General features: G+C 47.8%; 1 protein-coding gene across 3 annotated transcripts in view; it reads left to right on the forward strand.

Moving 5' to 3' along the window:
• VPS8 (VPS8 subunit of CORVET complex) overlaps nucleotides 1-18,803 on the forward strand; it is a 2,529,257-nt gene that overhangs the window by 85,974 nt on the left and 2,424,480 nt on the right. For all 3 annotated transcript variants that reach the window (XM_069615741.1, XM_069615740.1, XM_069615739.1), the window contains exon 3: nucleotides 5,438-5,568. In XM_069615741.1, the coding sequence (XP_069471842.1) occupies nucleotides 5,438-5,568 (131 nt within the window). The remainder of the gene's footprint in view (nucleotides 1-5,437; nucleotides 5,569-18,803) is intronic.

An 18,803-nucleotide genomic window follows, 5' to 3' on the forward strand; every position in this document is an offset into this window, starting at 1 on the left:
CTAGTTCTAGGTACTGCCCTTCGGGATAGCCTCGGCTCCAAGGGTATTCACCAAGGTACTGGCGGTGGTGGCGGCACACCTATGAAGGGAGGTAATCGCAGTGTTCCCTTACCTGGACGACTGGCTCATTACGGGGGAGACACCAGTAATTTGCAGAACAAACATTCAAAGAACGATCGACCTCTTCGATTTAGGTGTCTTCATAAACGAGAAAGTCAAGTCTGGTGCCAAGCACCTCCAAACAGTTCCTAGGAGCTGTCCTAAACACACAAGAGGGGTTGGCCTTTCCATCAGAGGAAAGAATTCGGAATATACTGCTGCAAATTCCGCAATATCAGGCCGGTCGCCAGATAATGGTACGCAAAGCTACGCGTTTGCTCGGCATGATGGCGTCATGTATTTACCTGGTCCCCCACGCGTGCCTGCGCATGCGTCCCATGCAGGAATGGTTGGCGAAACAGTGGTCTCAGGCAAGTGGTCAGTGGGACGATCTAGTGGTTCTTTCGCCAACACTTGTACAAAGCCTTCACTGGTGGACAAGAGAAAATCTGTCCAAGGGGGAACCCTTTTACGAACCCGAGATACAGGCTGTAGTCATGATGGACGCATGCCTGTCAGGGTGGGGAGCACACCATCTCCACCACACAGCTCACGGTCTCTGGTCTCACTCAGTAGCCAAGAATCATATCAATCTGTTAGAGCTTCTGGCAGTATTCCGAGCGCTTCAAGCGTTCAAGCTCTACCTGTTGAATCTGTCAGTGCAGATCCGCACAGACAGCACAACAGCCATGTTTTACCTGAACAAACAAGGAGGGACTCGTTCGCCAAATCTGTCCAAGCTTGCCCAGAAAATTTGGATATGGGCACTCAGATGGAACATATTCCTGTCATCTCAACATGTTCCAGGGGATCTCAATTCTCTGGCGGATGCTTTGAGCAGAGACCCCCTCACAGAGGAACATGAATGGTGTCTACACAGAAATCGTAGAAGATCTCTTCTCTCAATGGGGTTTCCCCACTATAGACCTGTTCGTCACAAGCGTTAACAGACAATGCCCAGGATTCGCATCCAGGCTCCCCGAACCAGACTCCCAGGGGAACGCTCTGTGGATGAACTGGTCAGGGATGTTTGCGTACGCTTTTCCACCAACAATTCTCATCAGGAAGGTGGTCAACAAGATGAACAGAGAATCGATGACACTCGTCCTAGTTGCTCCCATGTGGGCGAGACAACCGTGGTTCCCGCACTTACACAGACTAGCGGTATGCAAAACCATCAAACTCCCGGGCTGGCACAACTTACTGTCCCAGCACCAAGGTGAGAAGGTTCATCCTCAACCCAACTCAATGAACCTGGCAGCATGGCTCCTGAGGTCATAGAGTTTGGACATCTCAATTTACTGCAGAGGTGTATGGACATCCTAAGGGAATCTAGGAAGCCAAACACGAGGCACTGCTACTTTGACAAATGGAAAAGATTTGTTATCTGGTGCCAGAATAAGCAAATCAATCCAGTTGATTGCACTCCTTCCACAATTGTCACATACATGCTCCACCTGCTGGATGCAGGGTTGGTTTTTAATTCACTGAAGGTACACCTGGCAGCTCTGTCAGCATACACCACCTCCCATAACAAGGTGTTGTGGTGGAAAGTACCAGTGGTTAAAGCTTTCATGGAAGGAGTAAAGAGACTTCACCCTCCAATTTCAAAGCCACCACCAGGATGGGACCTTAATGTGATGCTACCTAAACTCATGGGCCCCCTATTCGAGCCCATGCATAAAAAGCAGTCTCAAACGCCTGATTTATAAGACGGCCTTCTTAGTAGCAATTACATCTATAAGAAGGGTCAGTGAAATTCAGGCCCTGTCAGTGCAGGATCCTTTCTTTACGGTTCATAAAGATAAACTAGTTTTACGTACACACCCTAGGTTCTCACCTAAGTTTTTCTAAATTCCACGTGAACCAGTCCATTGAGCTTCCGGCTTTCTTCCAAGACCCACAAAGCTCGGCTGAGGTAAAACTACACAACCTAGATGTGCATAGGGCGGTCCTATACTATGTAAACAAGACCAGACCGCTAAGGAAAACAGACCAACTGTTTGTCTCCATAGCTACAGGCAAAGAGGGAGATTGCGTCGCTAAAGTAGCCATCTCTAAGTGGATTGTTAACTGTATCCAGCTGTGTTTCTCCCTTTCTGAAAAAACGTTGCCTTTCGCGCCAAGAGCCCACTCGGGCCACTCTGGCTTTCATTGCAAATGTACCCCTTGACACCATTTGCAAAGCAGCTACCTGGAGCTCTATTCACACCTTTACTCAGCACTATGCATTGACACCCATTCCAAGACAGATACTCAAGTGGGACAAGCGGTTCTAAGACATTTATTTGCTCATGACCCTTCTCACATCCCACCTCCTTCTTCTCACACTGCTCGTTAATCTATGCACAGCATGTGGTCTAAGCAGATTCCACAAGCCTCAGAAGGGATACATTACTCACCGTAATCGTATTTCTGATGCTTGTATCTGCTTAGATTCACATGCGACCCACCCTTCCTCTCCTCTGAGAGAAGGCGCATGGATGCCTGTAGTCTTATCTATCTATCTATCTATCTATCTATCTATCTATCTATCTATCTATCTATCTATCTATCTATCTATCTGCTTGGATTATCTGTACTCGCGCTACTCCTCATGCTACCGCATGTCAGAAAAAACACAATCTGAGGGTCCTACACGCGTGAGGGATCATGGGTACAGTGGACGTCACACTAGGGATAGTATTACTGGCACGCCCTGTGTCGACGCCCATTTTCGAGTTTCGAAAAACAAACTGTAATACTCCGCAGCTTCAACTAGATGTCGGCCTATCCACAGCATGTGAATCTAAGCAGATACAAGCATCAGAAATACGATTACGGTGAGTAATGTATCCCATATATATTTTTCTAACCCCACCCCAAAAATTCGATTAGTTTTTTTCGTTAAAAAATCTGTGGTAAAAACCCCTGCAAAAAAACATCCCGCGATGAAAGGACATTTTACCCCGGTCATACCGTTCTCCATGTTACCTCTATCCTTGCAGAGGTAAGTCTCTGTGGCCTGCAGTTGCTAGGGATCGTTCACTGCCTTCCACTTCTTTGTTTGCTCGCTCTCGCCAGAGTACTTTTTCTCGTTAGTTTGACATTCCGGTATTCATTCTGCTCCCGGGACAGGTTGCTGCATTCTCAAACGGGTGGTGGCGGTGTCTTTGATCGGGCAGCCTGCCCACCACAGTCGTCGTGGTCACGCCTCCACCTGTATCTGGGTTCTCCTTCTCTCGGCTTCTCTCTGCCTGCACATGCTGGTTTTCCAGGATCTGTTTCCCATGTTCAGAGTGGATGTAAACTTTGTGAGCTCCGTGGCTCTCCTCGGCTCCACCTCTGTCAGGTGTTATGCTTACAGGGCCCCCCCCTTGCTGGCGTATCCGTTCCTCTCGTTTTCCATCATTTGGCATCTCCTCTCTCTTCATCCTCCTCATTGCAGTTAATTGGAGGCTTTCACTTAAACCGACAGAGCCTTTCTCGTGATGAAATAGACCTACTTTATTCTCGTATTGGACCAATGTTCTGAATGTGGTAGTTCTTTGCATAGCAGATCGTCCCATATGTTCCATCACAGGGAATGGCTTAGGGAGTTCCTCAGCAGAACAGGAGTCCTTGTCCCCTAACGGGGAGTCTCGCCTAGTGAGGTCCCACTTGCCCAGACACCTAGGGAGGGTCTTGCGAAGTGGGCTCACCTACCCAGCATCAAAGTGGGAGGCTCCTCTTTGGTTATTTGACCACTGTGATGAAACAAGGGAATTTGTCCCTTCTCCCCAAACACCTGCAAGCTTTGTGTACCCCCCATATGCTGTTATTCCCTTTCTGTACTCTAATGCAATAGTTTCCTTATAGATGTTGTAAGCGACACCTAATAGCACAAACTAACTCAAATGATTGGGTATAATACACAATATTCACTTGTAGTTGTGCTTAATGTCAAACTCTCACCAATCAGGTGGGTGGAAATGCAGGCGGAATCTACCAGTGTCCTCCCATATTCCACCAGCCACTCATGCCTATTGACCCTGTGCCACCATCTTTTTAAGTTGTGTTTTTTTTTATTTTTTTTTTTTAACAAGTTATTTTTTATTGAATTTTTGATCTACATGAGGAGGTTCATCTGATATAACACATCAGTAATAAAGCATTAGCATGTGCCATGACACCGAAACGTCATTTTAAACTTATAACTGTGTGCCTGTTCCTCATAAAGCCACTACTATGCTTGTGGGAGCAGGTTAAAGTAAGTAACGTGAGCCCAGAGAATAAAGGGGAAGAAGAGGGAAGAGGGAAAAAAAAACACACTCAATACCACATTAAGTGTAGTCCGCCCAAATCATGTACAACATGGCCATTATCACGGCTTCAGAAGGTGTTTCACAAGTCTTGGTTGGAAAAACATCTGTTCTCTTTCCTCCACGCAGTCCAGCAACGGCCCTCACGTGTGAGAGAACTTAGGCAACTTCCTCTCAAGCATGGCTGTAAGCTTTCCCATCCCCAGCAACTCCCAGACTTTTACCCACCAATACGCTATGTGTGGTCCCTCTTCATCTTTCCAAAAGCGAGCCCTTGTGAGTCGGGCTGCTGAGAGCAGTTGCGAGACCAGTTCAGCCCTAGGGCCAGACATTTGAAAGGATCCGTCTTCAGGAGCATCACCTACCAGGAAGATGCACGGGTCCATGGGGAGCAAGGCGCCAGAGACCTCTCTAATCCTGGATCTTATCTCCAGCCAGAAAGATTGTATGATTGGGCAATGCCACCATAAGTGAGCTAGGTCACCCCTTCCCCCACACCCATGCCAGCATGTGTCTGGGTAGTCAGAGTTCATTGCGTGCAGTCTATGTGGGGATAAGTACAAGCAAAAAGATTTTCTTTTTTTACCACTTTGGCCTTCATTGCCTCCCCCAGACCCTTTTGTCCACCCCCTACTTCTATCTCGGAAACAAATTACAGAGTAGAACAAACATGGGAGATACCATTGCCATGGACGACCACTGTACATTTCTGCCCAATTTTACATTTGTATGTAAGGTTGCCAGAGCCATTAAATGATAGCCATCTTGTAAGGCTCCAAGCAAGGTTTCCGTTATAGTTTTTTTTTTTTTTATTACTATCCAGCCTACATCTGTTTTTAAGTACTTCTCCAGCCTGATCTCTTCACTTTATGGAAAGGTATTTATAAAATGTTTTTTAAAAAAAGGTCAAGAAGAGCAAACTCTTGGTAAATAATTGCCTATTAGACAAGCAAACATAATTAATACAGTAAAGAAGACTGTTCTTTATGTTTTCCAGTATATTTTTAATAAAAGGTTTCTTTCTGAAATATTTTTGTTTTCTTGGTTCAAATTTATAGACTGATGACGAAGACGAGTCTTTTATTCCTGAGGATCCCTCACTCTTAAATTTAGAAACTATTGACACCTACTCTTGCGACAATTCATCTCTGGCAAGTTCAGACAGTGGAGATCGCACGCATCTAAAAAGGTAACCGGCAATGAAAGTATTTGTTGCATTTGTTTTTCTTCATTATTTTTCTCCATAGCTGGAAAAAGTATGCATCACACTCTTGACTGTTCCATCGCTTGTACACATTGTTCACCTAGTTATGTACCAGTAAGAAAGAACATTTAATTCAGTACTTTGGAAACATACTGTGTGTTCTATGTTAAGAGTAAGACACGAAGAAGTGGATGAAGGTACATCCGAGCCAGAGCAACCTCTCCTTTCACAAGCATCAGTACCATATTGCTGTGGATTTTGGTATGATCTGTTGCATCCTTAGTCTACATAGCTTACACACATGTTATTTCTTATGAGTGCAATCTCCTAGATTCTGTTTAAAATATTGGGCATTTCCATTGTGTGCTGTGTTTCTGGCCTTTCCACCCCCAAGACTGCATCCCTCATAATCCTCTCGCACCTTAGACAGTCACTTATTTCACCAATTGTCACTCATATCACCATTATGCTTGCTATGTCATGTTAAATATCAGCCTTTATAAAGAAACTCGTGTCGGCTGACCACCACCAAGACTAATTGTCTTCGCCTAAATAAATAACACTGAACCCACCGAATACTGTGCGGATACTCAACCTTTTTTCAAAATATACTAAGTGCGAGGTAACCCGGAATGGTCTCTTTTACTACACCAAGGAGGTATGGGCACCACCTCCAACCAGCTGTGACCTTGCAGAATACAATCACCAGATCACCAAAAGTGAGTGTTCTCATCCTAGGGCCCACCAATCTCTTATAGGCTGCATAAGATGTTTAAGGCTCCAGACACAACACGAAAATGCCTCGCAACTTTCTCCAGAGTCAGTCGTTTCAGCGGCACCAAGCTGCAAGGCTCGAACGCAGAATAAGTGCGCCACTCCACCAGACAATGAAAACAGGAAAATGAATGCCTTTGGAAAAAAGGTTCTCACCAATGGGGCAACAACTGTCAAAGCAGCAAATGCCCTGGCAATAGTTGCTCGATATGATCGAGAGTTGTGGCACCGTCTGGCTCCTATATTGGAACATTTGCCGGAACAGCAGAGGAAAGGGGCCATGACGCTGGTGCGTGAAGGGCAGGAAGCCTCGAATCACAGCATCAATATCGCTTTAGACATTGCTGAAATGGGTTTCAAACAGATTGGCAATGGGGTAGTCCTCAGACGGCAAGCATGGGTACGTTGTTTGTTTGTTTGTTTTATTTAGTATAGCGCTCCAGACCCAGGGGTAAATGGGCGCTTAAGGACAGGTTACATAGTTACAGTATATAAGCAGTTATACAATTGTGGCGTTAATATGCCATATATAGTATGGACAGGCAGGTATTGGGAAACATTTCAGAGTATGTACAATATATACAGTTGGTACTGATCTTAGTCTATCTGAGGATTACCTTCTCCAGAAGCCAACTAATTACTAGTTTTCTGAACAATTGGAAGGATTTGGTCAGTTTAATACTCAGTGGCAGGGTGTTTCAGAGTTGAGGGGCGAGGACAGTAAAGCTCGAGCCCCCCGCTCTTTTGGCGGAGAATCTAGGCATGGTGAGGCAGAGAGTGTTGGATGATCTGGTGATTCTTGTGTTTGGCTTAAGGGAGAGTTTGTTGGTGAGGTACTGGGGGGCTAGGTGGTTTAAGGCTTTATAGGTGAGGCAGAGGGTTTTCAGGTCGTTTTTGGATAGATAACCATTTGCAAGATATTCTTATATGGGAGATGTGCTCTCTCCTGGGAATATTTAATGCTGCTCTCAGCGCATTATTCTGGAGGATTTGAAGTTTCTTGATTATAGCTTGGTTGGCTCCAAGGTAGAGGCTGTTGCAATAGTCAAGCTTCGACTGTATGAGGGCCCTCGCCAGAATGAGGCAGCTGTTTGTGGATAGAAAGGGTCTACAAGCCCTGATTAATTTTCCTGTGTAGGCGGTAGCTGAGGCGGTCATATTAACTTGTTTGGAAAGGTTGGTATTGGCGTCAAGGTAGAAGCCTAGGGTTTTCACATTATTCACAACTGGAATGATGTTGCCATCTATGATGAAGTTGGAGTAATCGGGGCTGAGTTTCTGTAGGTTATTGGGGGACCCGACCAGGAGGAGCTTGGTCTTCTCATCATTCAGGCAGAGGCCGTGTGTGGCCATCCATGCCTGAATGATGGCGAAGATTTTGTTGATCCTGGTGGCGTCAGTGTTGTAGTTCCCAGTGATGGTGAGGAGTATCTTGGTGTCATCTGCGTAGTTGGTGTAGGTGACACCCAGATGGTCCAGTTTGTCAAAGAGAGGCTTTGTAAAGATGTTATAGAGGGTAGGGGAGACGCAGGACCCTTGTGGGACACCGCATGTGATGGGGTCTGCTGCAGCCACAGGTGAGAAAACCCTCATGGTTCTGTTGGCTAGGAAGGATTGTATCCACGTGACAGCAGAGGGTGAGAAGTGGGCAGCAGAGGAGAGGTGGTTGCAGAGTATTTTGTGGTCAACCAGGTCAAAGGCTGCTGAGAGGTCTAGGATGAGTAGGATTGCTGCTTTGTTTTTGTCCTTGATGTCATCAATCTGACTTTTGAGGTCAACAAGGGCAGTTTCTGTTCCGTGTTGAGGATGAAAGCCAGATTGATGCAGGCCTAACAGATGATTAGTCTTCAAGTAATCTTGGATTTGCAGATAGGCAACTCTGTCGAGGATTTTTAGCAGGAAGGGGACCGTGGTGATAGGCCTGTAGTTGGTGGGAATGGCCGGGTCGAGAGATTGTTTTTTTAGGAGGGGGAGAACCCAGGACTGTTTCAGGTTGTTGGGTACAGAATTGGTCGAGAAAGATGGGTTTACTAGTTTGGAGATGAAGGTGGCTAGGTCTCGTGCAGCATCTTTGATGATCTGGGCGGGGCAGCTGTCCCCTTTAAAGTTAGAAGGTTTAAGGGATGCTATGAATTTTGGATTTCGGGTATAGTGATCGGTTTGAATGTGAAGCCGGTGGTGTTGCTGGTCGGGGTGGGTGTGCTAGGAATGAGGGCGTTGCTAATTGAGAGTTGTAATCTTTTGGCGTCAATTTTGTTTTGGAGACCAGTAATTTTGTTGGCCAGGGCATTTTGGATGCTGGTGCACCATGGCTTGTCCTTCACGCAGGTTCGGGTTTTCTAATTCCTTCAGGATGCTGAAGAGTTCTTTAGCAGAAGATTGGGCATTATTTATTCTAGTATTGTAGGCTTCTTTTTTAGTGCGGATTATCTCTTTCTTATAGAAGGAGGAAATGGTTTTGAGATTGGATTTATTTTCTGCAGAGGGGTTAGTTTTCCATAGGGTTTCCATCTTGGCTTTCTTTTTTCTTAGAATTTTGAGTTCCGGTGTGTACCAAGGGTTCAAGTGAGCTATGGGTTTGCCTTTGCGTTCCTCTAGGGGTGCAACGGCATCAATGGCGTTGGTTAGGGCATCGTTGTAGGTGTTGACTAGAAGGTTAAGTTCGGCGGTGGCTGGGAATGTGTTTAGAAGGGGGAGGATCAGAGGTGTAAGGGTCTCCGCAGTGATGTTGCGCTTGTTTCTAGTCAGGCAGGCTGGTGCATAGGGGCGCTGCTTGGGGTTAGGATTATTTTGGTTGATGTCGAATAATATGAGGAAGTGGTCAGTCCATACAAGAGGTTGTGGGGCTTTGCAGGTGATATTGCAGTTGTGGGCTGCGACCCAGTCAATGGTTCTACCTTTCTGGTGGGTAGGTAGTGTAACGACTTGAGTGAAGTCGTGCTCAGATAAGGCGTTAGCCAGGGAGGCAGCTGGAGAGTCGTTAGGGTCATTAAATCCTAGGTTAAAGTCTCCTAGAATAATATTTTGGGAGTGGGGCTTGGAATTCTCTGCTATAAGAGTGGTAATGTCTTCCTCGAAGGAGCCTGTGGGGCCTGGGGCCTATATATTAGTTGCAAAGTAATGGTACTCTTAGGGGTGGTTTGAACTTTGATGGTGAGGTACTTGCAGGACTTTAGCGGGGGGGAGGTGTTTAGTCTGAGGTCGAGTGAGGATTTGAAAATGATGACTACACCTCCTCTGCGAGCATTAGGTCTATCTGCTCTGAGGATAGAGTAGTTGTCAGGGATGGCAAGAGTGAGGTAAGGTCCTGCTCCTTCATGTAACCAAGTTTCTGTAGTAGCAAGGAAGTCGAGGTCTCCTGAGAGGATAATGTCGGCAATTTCGGTGGGGTGGGCTACTAGAGATCTAACATTGAATAGTGCACCTTTTAGAGAAGTCACGTTGGTGGCCTTAGCGCTGTCCTTAGTGGTTGTGGACTTGGTCCCAGGTGTGGTAGGCAATTTACTAGATGTGGTAGGGAGTCTAGCGCCGAGTCTGTTATTTCGGTCCTGGAGGGTGGGGTTGAATGGGGCAGTGAGCTAATGGGTTGGGAAGGTGAGGGTTGGAGGCAATGTGGTCAACTTTAGTAAAGTTGGTGCTGTTAGGTAGGATATTGGCTAGTGTGGCCTTACTTTTAGCAGTGAGTTGATGGTGAGTGGTGTTTGTGAAAGGTGAAGGGGAGGAAGGGTGTGGGACAGGCGATGGGGCGTGTCTAGGGCAGCCTAGACCATTGTTGTATGGTATGTAGCTGTTGTTGCTACATGGAGTGTTGTTGTTTATGATGCAAAAAGGGAACATGGTGAGCATGAGCCAAAGGAACATCGTTGGACTTGAGCAGAGAGTGGGCAATTTGGTTGTTAGCACAGCAAGGTGGGCAGGGGCTAGGTTCGTGCTAGCTAGTGTGGTGCAGAGGAGGGCAACTTCAAATAGAGTACAGCCGTGGTTACAGATTAAAATTGCTGTTATAGTACAAGAAGGGCAGTTTCAATAATATAGCAGCAGGTAGGCACAGGCTAAATTCGAAATTACTCCTAAGGTGCAAAAAGGGCAGTTCTAGTGATACAACAGCAGGTAGGCACAGGCTAAATTCGAAATTACTGCTAAGGTGCAAAAAAGGCAGTTCTAATAATACAACAGCAGGTAGGCACAGGCTAAATTCGAAATTACTGCTAAGGTGCAAAAAGGCAGTTCTAATAATACAACAGCAGGTAGGCACAGCCTAAATTCGAAATTACTGCTAAGGTGCAAAAAGGGCAGTTCTAATAATACAACAGCAGGTAGGCACAGGCTAAATTCGAAATTACTGCTAAGGTGCAAAAGGGCAGTTCTAGTGATACAACAGCAGGTAGGCACAGGCTAAATTCGAAATTACTGCTAAGGTGCAAAAAATGCAGTTCTAATAATACAACAGCAGGTAGGCACAGGCTAAATTCGAAATTACTGCTAAGGTGCAAAAAGGGCAATTCTAATAATACAACAGCAGGTAGGCACAGGCTAAATTTGAAATTACTGCTAAGGTGCAAAAAAGGCATTTCTAATAATACAACAGCAGGTAGGCACAGGCTAAATTCGAAATTACTGCTAAGGTGCAAAAAGGGCAGTTCTAATAAAACAGCAGGTAGGCACAGGCTAAAATCGAAATTACTGCTAAGGTGCAAAAAGGGCAGTTCTAATGATACAACAGCAGGTAGGCATAGGCTAAAAATCGAGAATAGCTAATGAGGCAGCAGCAAGGTAGCCCTGGCAGATGAGCAGCATCTGAACCAGGTGATTACAGTTATGTAACAACAGTTTCATTTGATCTGCAGTGAGGCAGTTGCATTTATGCAGAGTTCGAGGTTGCTGAAACGGGAAGAGGGAGAGCTGGATGCTTTTACTAATGCAGAGCGGGATCCTAGCTCAGTGGGTAATAACGGTGGTAGGTCTGGGTAGTGCAAGGTTACGTGTGTGCAAGTTGAGGCGGCATATATTCATGCTAGAGGAGCAGGAGCTCCCTCCATCCACTACAGGAGCAGTAGGCAACTTGTCAGTTGCCCTTGTGCTCTGCCAGACGAAAGGTAGGCCTCTAGTGGACACCAGAGTGAACCTGCTTTTTTATGTAATTCACAGCGATATATTTATTTATATCTGCGCCGTTCCTCGAATTTGCCCAACTGCCCCTCCTGCATCAGGATCACCCCAGATTTGCACTGGAGTGCACCAGCCACCATTGCAAGCCACGAGGCTTACCACCCTCTAAGATGGCCGCCCGCCATCACCACAGCCTACCATCCGGCCCCTCAGCACTGCGCGCGCTGTGATTGGCTCCTTACCACCATTTACATCCAATCACAAGCCGGCAGGCTGGGAGCCGGCCCACGCTTGAAGGCACTCGATCTAAGGCACAGTGCCTGTCTCTCGCCTGTCTGCGCCGGCGAGCCCAGGGCTGCGACCCCTAGCCCTCCGGTCCGACCCTCACTCCACAGGGTAAGCACTCTGCTCTTCCTCTACAACCCTCTCCAAGAAAGTACTCTCAATGGACTGGCATGCGCCCCTACTACCACGGACCTATTTTCAAGTAGCAACTAACTTCATCACCCTTGAGGTCCCCGCTGTAACACTAAACAGCGTTACAGCGGGGACCCTCAAGAGTGATGAAGTTAGTTGCTACTTGAAAATAGGTCCGTGGTAGTAGGGGCGCATGGCAGTCCATTGAGATACTTTCTCAATGTACTTTCTCAATGAGAGTACGTTGCACTGATTTTCGTCGGGGAGTACAGCTTAGTCATCGATATGCCATATGAAGGGAAAATCTGGGGACAAAATTGATGAGGCCCTTATAGCCATTATGGATGACTTGGGCATTGCTAGGTCTCTTACAGCCCTTCAGGGCAGGTGGTCCTTTCACTCCTTTCGAGGAGCCTCGGGCAATTCAAGATTCTCAACCTGTCGAGACAACAAGAACTATAGGAGACCGGGATACTATTCTCAGGGCTACAAGAGGAATTACCAATCCTCCCAGCGCAACAGGGAATGCTGTCAAGGGCAACAAAAGCGCAGATTTGCCACCTCCCAAAGAGGCAGACAAAATAAGGCACAACAATGACTGCCTCGGGGGCAGACAGGTGGGGGAAAATGTGGCGTTCTACATCTTCGTTGTTGTTTGCCACTCGTCGAACAGCTGGGTGCTAGATGCAATCTAGCACGGCCACTTGTTGGAGTTCAAACATGCACAAATCCCGATACCTCCCATAAAGGGATCTCACGGCACCATCCGGTTTTACAGCAGGAGGTACGTGAAATGCTAAGAAAACAAGCCATTGAAAGAGTTCCTCCTTCAGCAAGAGGAAAGGGAGAAAAACTGACGGAAAGTGGCACCCTATCCTGGATTTACGAAGACTAAACAACATCAAAAAGCAGAAATTCAAGATGGTAACGCTCCAAGAGGTCATTAAAGCCACTCAGCCCCACAAATACCCTGCAGCGTTAGATCTCAAGGATGCATACTTCCACGTGCCAATATATCCAAGGCACCGAAAGTACCTCAGATTCGTGGTCGGCGAGAGCCATTATCAGTTTCAGGTACTGCCATTCGACCTAAAATCGGCACCCAGAACATTCACAAAGTGCCTGGCACGGGTAGCAGCCTTCCTCCGAAAACAGGGCCACAAAGTCTACCCGTACTTGGCGATTGGCTGGTTTGAGGTAAGTTATCAACAAGCCTTGTCTTCTCTCAAAAAAACAGAAACGCTGCTCCAACAATTGGCCTTTACAATAACTTATACAGACCCTCATCAGACAGAATCAAGAAATTGATAATACTAGCAAACTCGTTCACGCCAAACAAGCTAGTCACAGTCTACACATACATGGTTCTCCTTGGGACCATGTCCACCTGCATTCCTCCAATTCCTCACTGCAGGCTGCACATGCGGCCAGTGCAAACATTTCTGGCTCCAGATGGTCCCAAATCCGGGGTTCCTGGTCAGACAAAGTTAACCATCACTCGGACTCTATCAAACACACTGAAATGGTGGACATAACCTTGCAACATCGCGAAAGGGATGCCCCTGATGGACCAACTTACGATTGTGACCGATGCCTCCCAGGTGGGATGGCGGGCTCATTTGGACAAGCACCAATTCAAGGGCCTCTGGACTCCCGAGGAAGCCGTCCTCCACATAAATGTGCTGGAATTATGGGCATTGCATTGGGCTCTAAAATCCTTTCATCCGCTAATCAAGAATTTGGTGGTCCGCGTCCTCATGGACAACACGACCACAATGTTTTATCTACGAAAGCAAGGCGGAACGCAGTCAAGCAGCACCCTGCCCCAAGAAGCACAGACCATCTGGCATTGGGCCGTCCAACACAACATTCTAATTCAGTTCTTCCACGTGCTGGGGCTACAGAACAAGCAAGCAGACACCCTCAGCAGAGATTCCTCGCAGTCACACAAATAGCAACTGCACAACATCCAGATAGCCAAGATTTTCTCAAGGTGGGATCAACCCCCTCTAGACCCGTTTGCCACTCCCCACAACAAGCCATGCCAGAAATTTGCCAGCAGGATTCCACATCCCGACTCTCAAGGGGACGCATTTTCAAGAAAACTATACAGATGATACGCAAAGGACGCTGCAGAATAATGTTGGTAGCTCCGTACTGGCCCAGGCAGACCTGGTTCTCGGACCCCCTACAACTGGCAGGGGATGATCCAATCCATCTGTGATTTCGTGTCAATCTTCTAGCCCAGAACAACAGGATGATTTTTCATCACGATCCAGGCTCTCTCAAGTTAACAGCGTGGCTCCTGACCCCTCTGAATTAAGTCATTTGATTATCCCTCAAGACTGTCTGTGCATTCTAGCAGCAGCTAGAGCTTCTTCTACCATCATTTCCTATAATCGAAAATGGGAAAGATTCTGTGCATGGTTTGCACAACAGCCTAACCTGCAGCCGCTAGCTATAACGCCTCATCAGATCCTTCCTTATCTGCTAAAGTTAGCTAAAGAAGGTCTAGCAACCTCTTCCATCCAAGTGCACTTATCAGCAATTTCTAGATTTAGACGGAAAAGAAGATCTTCCTCCTCTACAGTGACCGGCTAATCAAGCACTTCTTAAAAGGGTTTTTTCGTACCTTTCCGCCAAAGCAAAGGATTCCACCTTTATGGAGCTTGAACCTGGTCCTGGCAGGGCTTATGAAGCCTCTGTTCGAACCTTTCTCTGCAACACACATCACATTTCTCACGTCGAAGGTGGGTTTCTTAGTTGCCATTACATCCTCTAGACGCGTTTCGGAGCTGCAAGCTTTGGTTATAGACCCTCCGTATCTACGGTTCATGAAAGACATGGCGGTACTTTCCACTAATCTTCATTTCATCTCTAAAGTTCCTTCAGAGGTTCATAAAAATGCAACCATAACTCTTCCCACATTCTTTCAAAATGCCACTTTACCAACGGAGAAGGCCCTGCACTCTCTGGATGTCAAAAGGGCATTGAAATATTATTTTGCTCGCACAAAATCTTTCAGATCGACTAAGCAGCTGTTTGTCGCCTTTGGTCCATCCAACAAGGGACAATCCATATCAAAACGGGGCATTTCAAGATGGGTTTCATCTACAATCTCCTTCTGCCACTCGAAGGCCAATAGGCTGTTGCAAACGGCACCCAGAGCGCAATTCACTAGAGCCACGTCTGCCTCCGCGGCTCTCTGGTCTGGAGTACCCGTCAGAGACATTTGCCAAGCGGCAACATGGGCAGTGCCCCACACATTTACCAGGCACTACTGCTTACATCAGCAAACGGCTGAAGACGTGCAGATGGGACAAGCAGTCCTTCAATGACTGTTCCAGTAAGGTAAGCACCGCAGTCTGGTATTTCCTTTCTCTACTTGGGTATTTATTCTTCTTGCATTAACGCAGAAAATGTAAAAGTATCTAATCTGTGTTTGCCTGGTTTATCACCTCATAACATGTATACTTCTATAACATCTTTTCACAGCATGTGAATCCATGAAAGATCCAGTGCTGTAGAAGGGATAGGTTTCTTTCTTGTAACTCCATTTCTCCAGCGTTGGTATCTTTCATGGCTTCACATGTGCCCTGCAGCCTATCCCCTACAGGCAAACATCTTCTACAGTGGATATCCTCCAGCTGGAGTGGTTAAAATCTGAGGAGCAGCTGCTGGGGCAGAGCGATAAACTCAGCATCCCATTGGTGGGGACCAAAAGCACCCACAATGATGTTGATGGGACACTCAAGGTGTCAAGTGTTTCCATAGGAAAATTACTAGGTCATAGTAACTGGGCATTCCCAGCCTGACGACAGGGAATGTTCACAGCATGTGAATCAATGAAAGATACCAACGCTGGAGAAATGGAGTTACAGGTAAGAAACTACTCCCATCTGGGATAGTCGACACATTTTTTTTTTTTATTAGTTAATTTATAATCAGCGCACATGTGAACATATACATCAACATTTACTTGATCCCCCAAGATCAAGATGTCCCAGAGCTTAATCCACCAGAGGGTCATCAGAGGGCCATCAGTGGATTTCCAAGTGCGTGCAACTGTAATTTTAGCCACCAGCAGAAGTTGGGTTATAAGGGCTGCCCTCCTTCCTGTTTTCGGGTAGGAGCCTGGGACCGGGATCCCTAGGAGGACGTTTTTGGGGGCCAGAGGAGTTGCAACTTGGGTAATGTCTTTTATCGTGGCAAGGCATTGGGACCAAAATTCTCTTACCTTAGGGCAAGTCCCTCACATGTGGAAATAGGATCCTCGGAGTCCGCAAAGACACCAGCAATGCGGGTCCAGCGCCTGCTGGAAGTGATGGAAGCAGAGAGGAGGGAAGTACCAGCGTAGGAGCAGCTTGTGGGCACACTCCCGATTGGTGATGCAAGGGGAGGACGTGCGGGTTCTCGACCAGATGTCCACCCAGGTTTGGTCCTATGGCGTGCCCCAGGTCCGCCTCCCATTGAGACATCTAGGAAGGCTTGGTGAGGAAGGGGTCATCCTGCAGTAGTTTATAAAGGGCGGAGATCTTCCCTCAGACTGGCAGGTCATTTGTGTTAAGTTCCAGCAGATTGGGGGCTCGGTCGCTGCTGTTCGCGTCTGGGGGTGGGAGCACCAGTGCCGCAGTTGGGCATAGGTGAACCTGTCCGTTTCTGCTAACTGTAAGGTTGTCTTACATTGTTCGAAGGTGCGTGGGACGCCCTCCTCAAAGAGCTGCCCCAGAGATTCGAGGCCTCCCGCCACCCAGTTCCAGAAGTTGGCTGGGCAGAAGCCCGGGGAGAAGGCCAGATTGTTTAAGATTGGGGAGAATGAGCTCAGGCCCCCCGAGATGCCCTTGTGTCCGCGGGCCCAGTCCAAGGCTCTCACTGAATGTTTAGTGGAGGCCAGAATGTTCGGCAAGGTTCGGAGCAGTGAAGTAGGGATGAATGGTAGGAAGCAAAGGGGGAGAGAAAGACGGAATTGTTCGATCACCAGCCATTGTGGGCGCCCCCAAGTGGTTCCCCATGCTTGAATGTGGGCTAGTTGTGCTGCTATTTGGTATCTACGGAGGTCCGGAACCCCCAATCCTCCCAATTTAGCACTGCCCATCATGGTTCTCTGGGGAATTCAGTTTCTTGCCCCTCCAAATAAAGTTGATCATTTTCCTTTGAAGACGCTGTGGGGGGGGGGGGGAAGCGGGATTGAGATGGGCAGGGAGGAGCAGGCATAGAGGAACCGTGGGAGGAGGCTCATTTTGCAAGCCGTGATGCGGCCCAGAAGGGAGATCTCTTGCCAGCGGTTAAGATCTTTTTCCATCTCCTCGACGGGAGGGGGGGGGGGGAGTTTGTGTGATAAACTTTTGCCGGGTGGCCCGGGATCTGGACCCCCAGGTATGGGATTGACTTGACGCTCCACTGAATCGGGCATTGCTTCTCTAGAGCTTATCTTTCTCCTGTGCCTAGACCCACCCCCAGGGCCACAGATTTCTCAGAGCTGATGGCAAAACCTGCTACTCTCCCGAATCTCCATATTTCGGGCAAGGCCGCCTTCATGGAGGCCGCAATGTCAGTGATGGTATTTAACACGTTGTCGGCATAAAGAGCCATCTTATGTTGGGAAGGGCCTACTTGTGGGCCTTTGATCCGAGGGTTCAGGCGGAAGCGTTGGGCCAAGAGCTCCATGGCTAGGGCAAAGAGCAGGGGGCACAGAGGGCATCCTTGTCTTGTTCCACATGTAAGAGGGATCGGGTCCAACAGAGACTATTGACTTTCAGAAGGGTATTGGGGGACTGGTAGTTAGCTAGGACCATTTTTTTGGAACGTCGGGCCAAAGCGGAAGGCCTCGAGGGCGGGGCGCAGGAAGGTCCAGTCCACTTTATGAAAAGCTTTAGTCACGTCCAGGGCCACTTGATTAGTGACATCTACTAGGTTTAGGGCTCTGCGAATGTTGTCTCTCGTTGACCTGTGGGTTATGAACCCAGTCTGGTCCAGGTCTATGATGTCAGGGAGGATGAGCGCTAAACGGTTGGCCAGGATCTTAGAGTATATGTTTGCGTCCAGGTTTAGCAATGAGATGGGCCTAAATGAGTTGTTGTCCCTACGTTTTTTTCCAGGCTTGAGAATGATGATCGTAATGGACTCCTGTCTGGTGTGGGTGGTACTTCCAGGGGTGGCAAATGAATTGAAGAGCAGAGTTAAAGGGCCACCAGCTCAGGGCGAAAGAGTTTGTAAAACCGGGTGGAGTACCCATCCGGCCCTTGAGCTCTGGGTTGAAGGCTTTTTATGGCCGCCTCGACTTCCTCGCCTGTGATGGGGGCCTCAAGTTCTTCCCTCGCCGTGGGCGTGAGGTGTGGGAGGGCTGCATCTCGCAGGTAGGTCTGTTGTTCATCTTGGTCCCTTGGGGCGGCTGTCATTATCTCCGAAAGATGGGCCACCGCCAGTCATAACTTCTCGCGGTCTGCAAATTGGACCGCGCCTTGTGGGTCGCGAAGGCCCAGGATGGTGTTTCTTTTCTTAGTTTTGTCCAGTTTGTCTACCAACCGCTTATTTGCTTTATTGCTGTTGACGTGATACCACTGTTTAGTTTTGGTTAGCAGGTGTGCCGTGGCTTCAACGTAATGTGCCTCCAGCCTCTTTCGTGCCGCCTGTAAAGCGCTGTAGGATTTCGGGGACCAACCCTTCTGCTTGTGAGTGGCTTTGGCCTCCCGGACTTCAGACTCCAGGACGATGCAGGCCTCCACCTTCATGGCGTCCCAGGTGTTGGCTGGGAACGTGTCCTCGTTGAGGTTTTCTGTAAAGAAGTTTTGATCTGGCAATGGAGTCCCTTACTGCCATGTCACTTAAGATAGGGTCATATAGGTTCCATTGGCGGTGAGGGGGAGGATCAGGATCGTGTGCACGTAGGGTCAGCGAGATCGGGGCGTGGTCAGAGAGGA

This window comes from Ambystoma mexicanum, chromosome 9, assembly GCF_040938575.1.
Source record: "Ambystoma mexicanum isolate Mex_15411 chromosome 9, UKY_AmexF1_1, whole genome shotgun sequence".
In the NCBI taxonomy this organism is placed as follows: Eukaryota; Metazoa; Chordata; class Amphibia; order Caudata; family Ambystomatidae; genus Ambystoma; species Ambystoma mexicanum.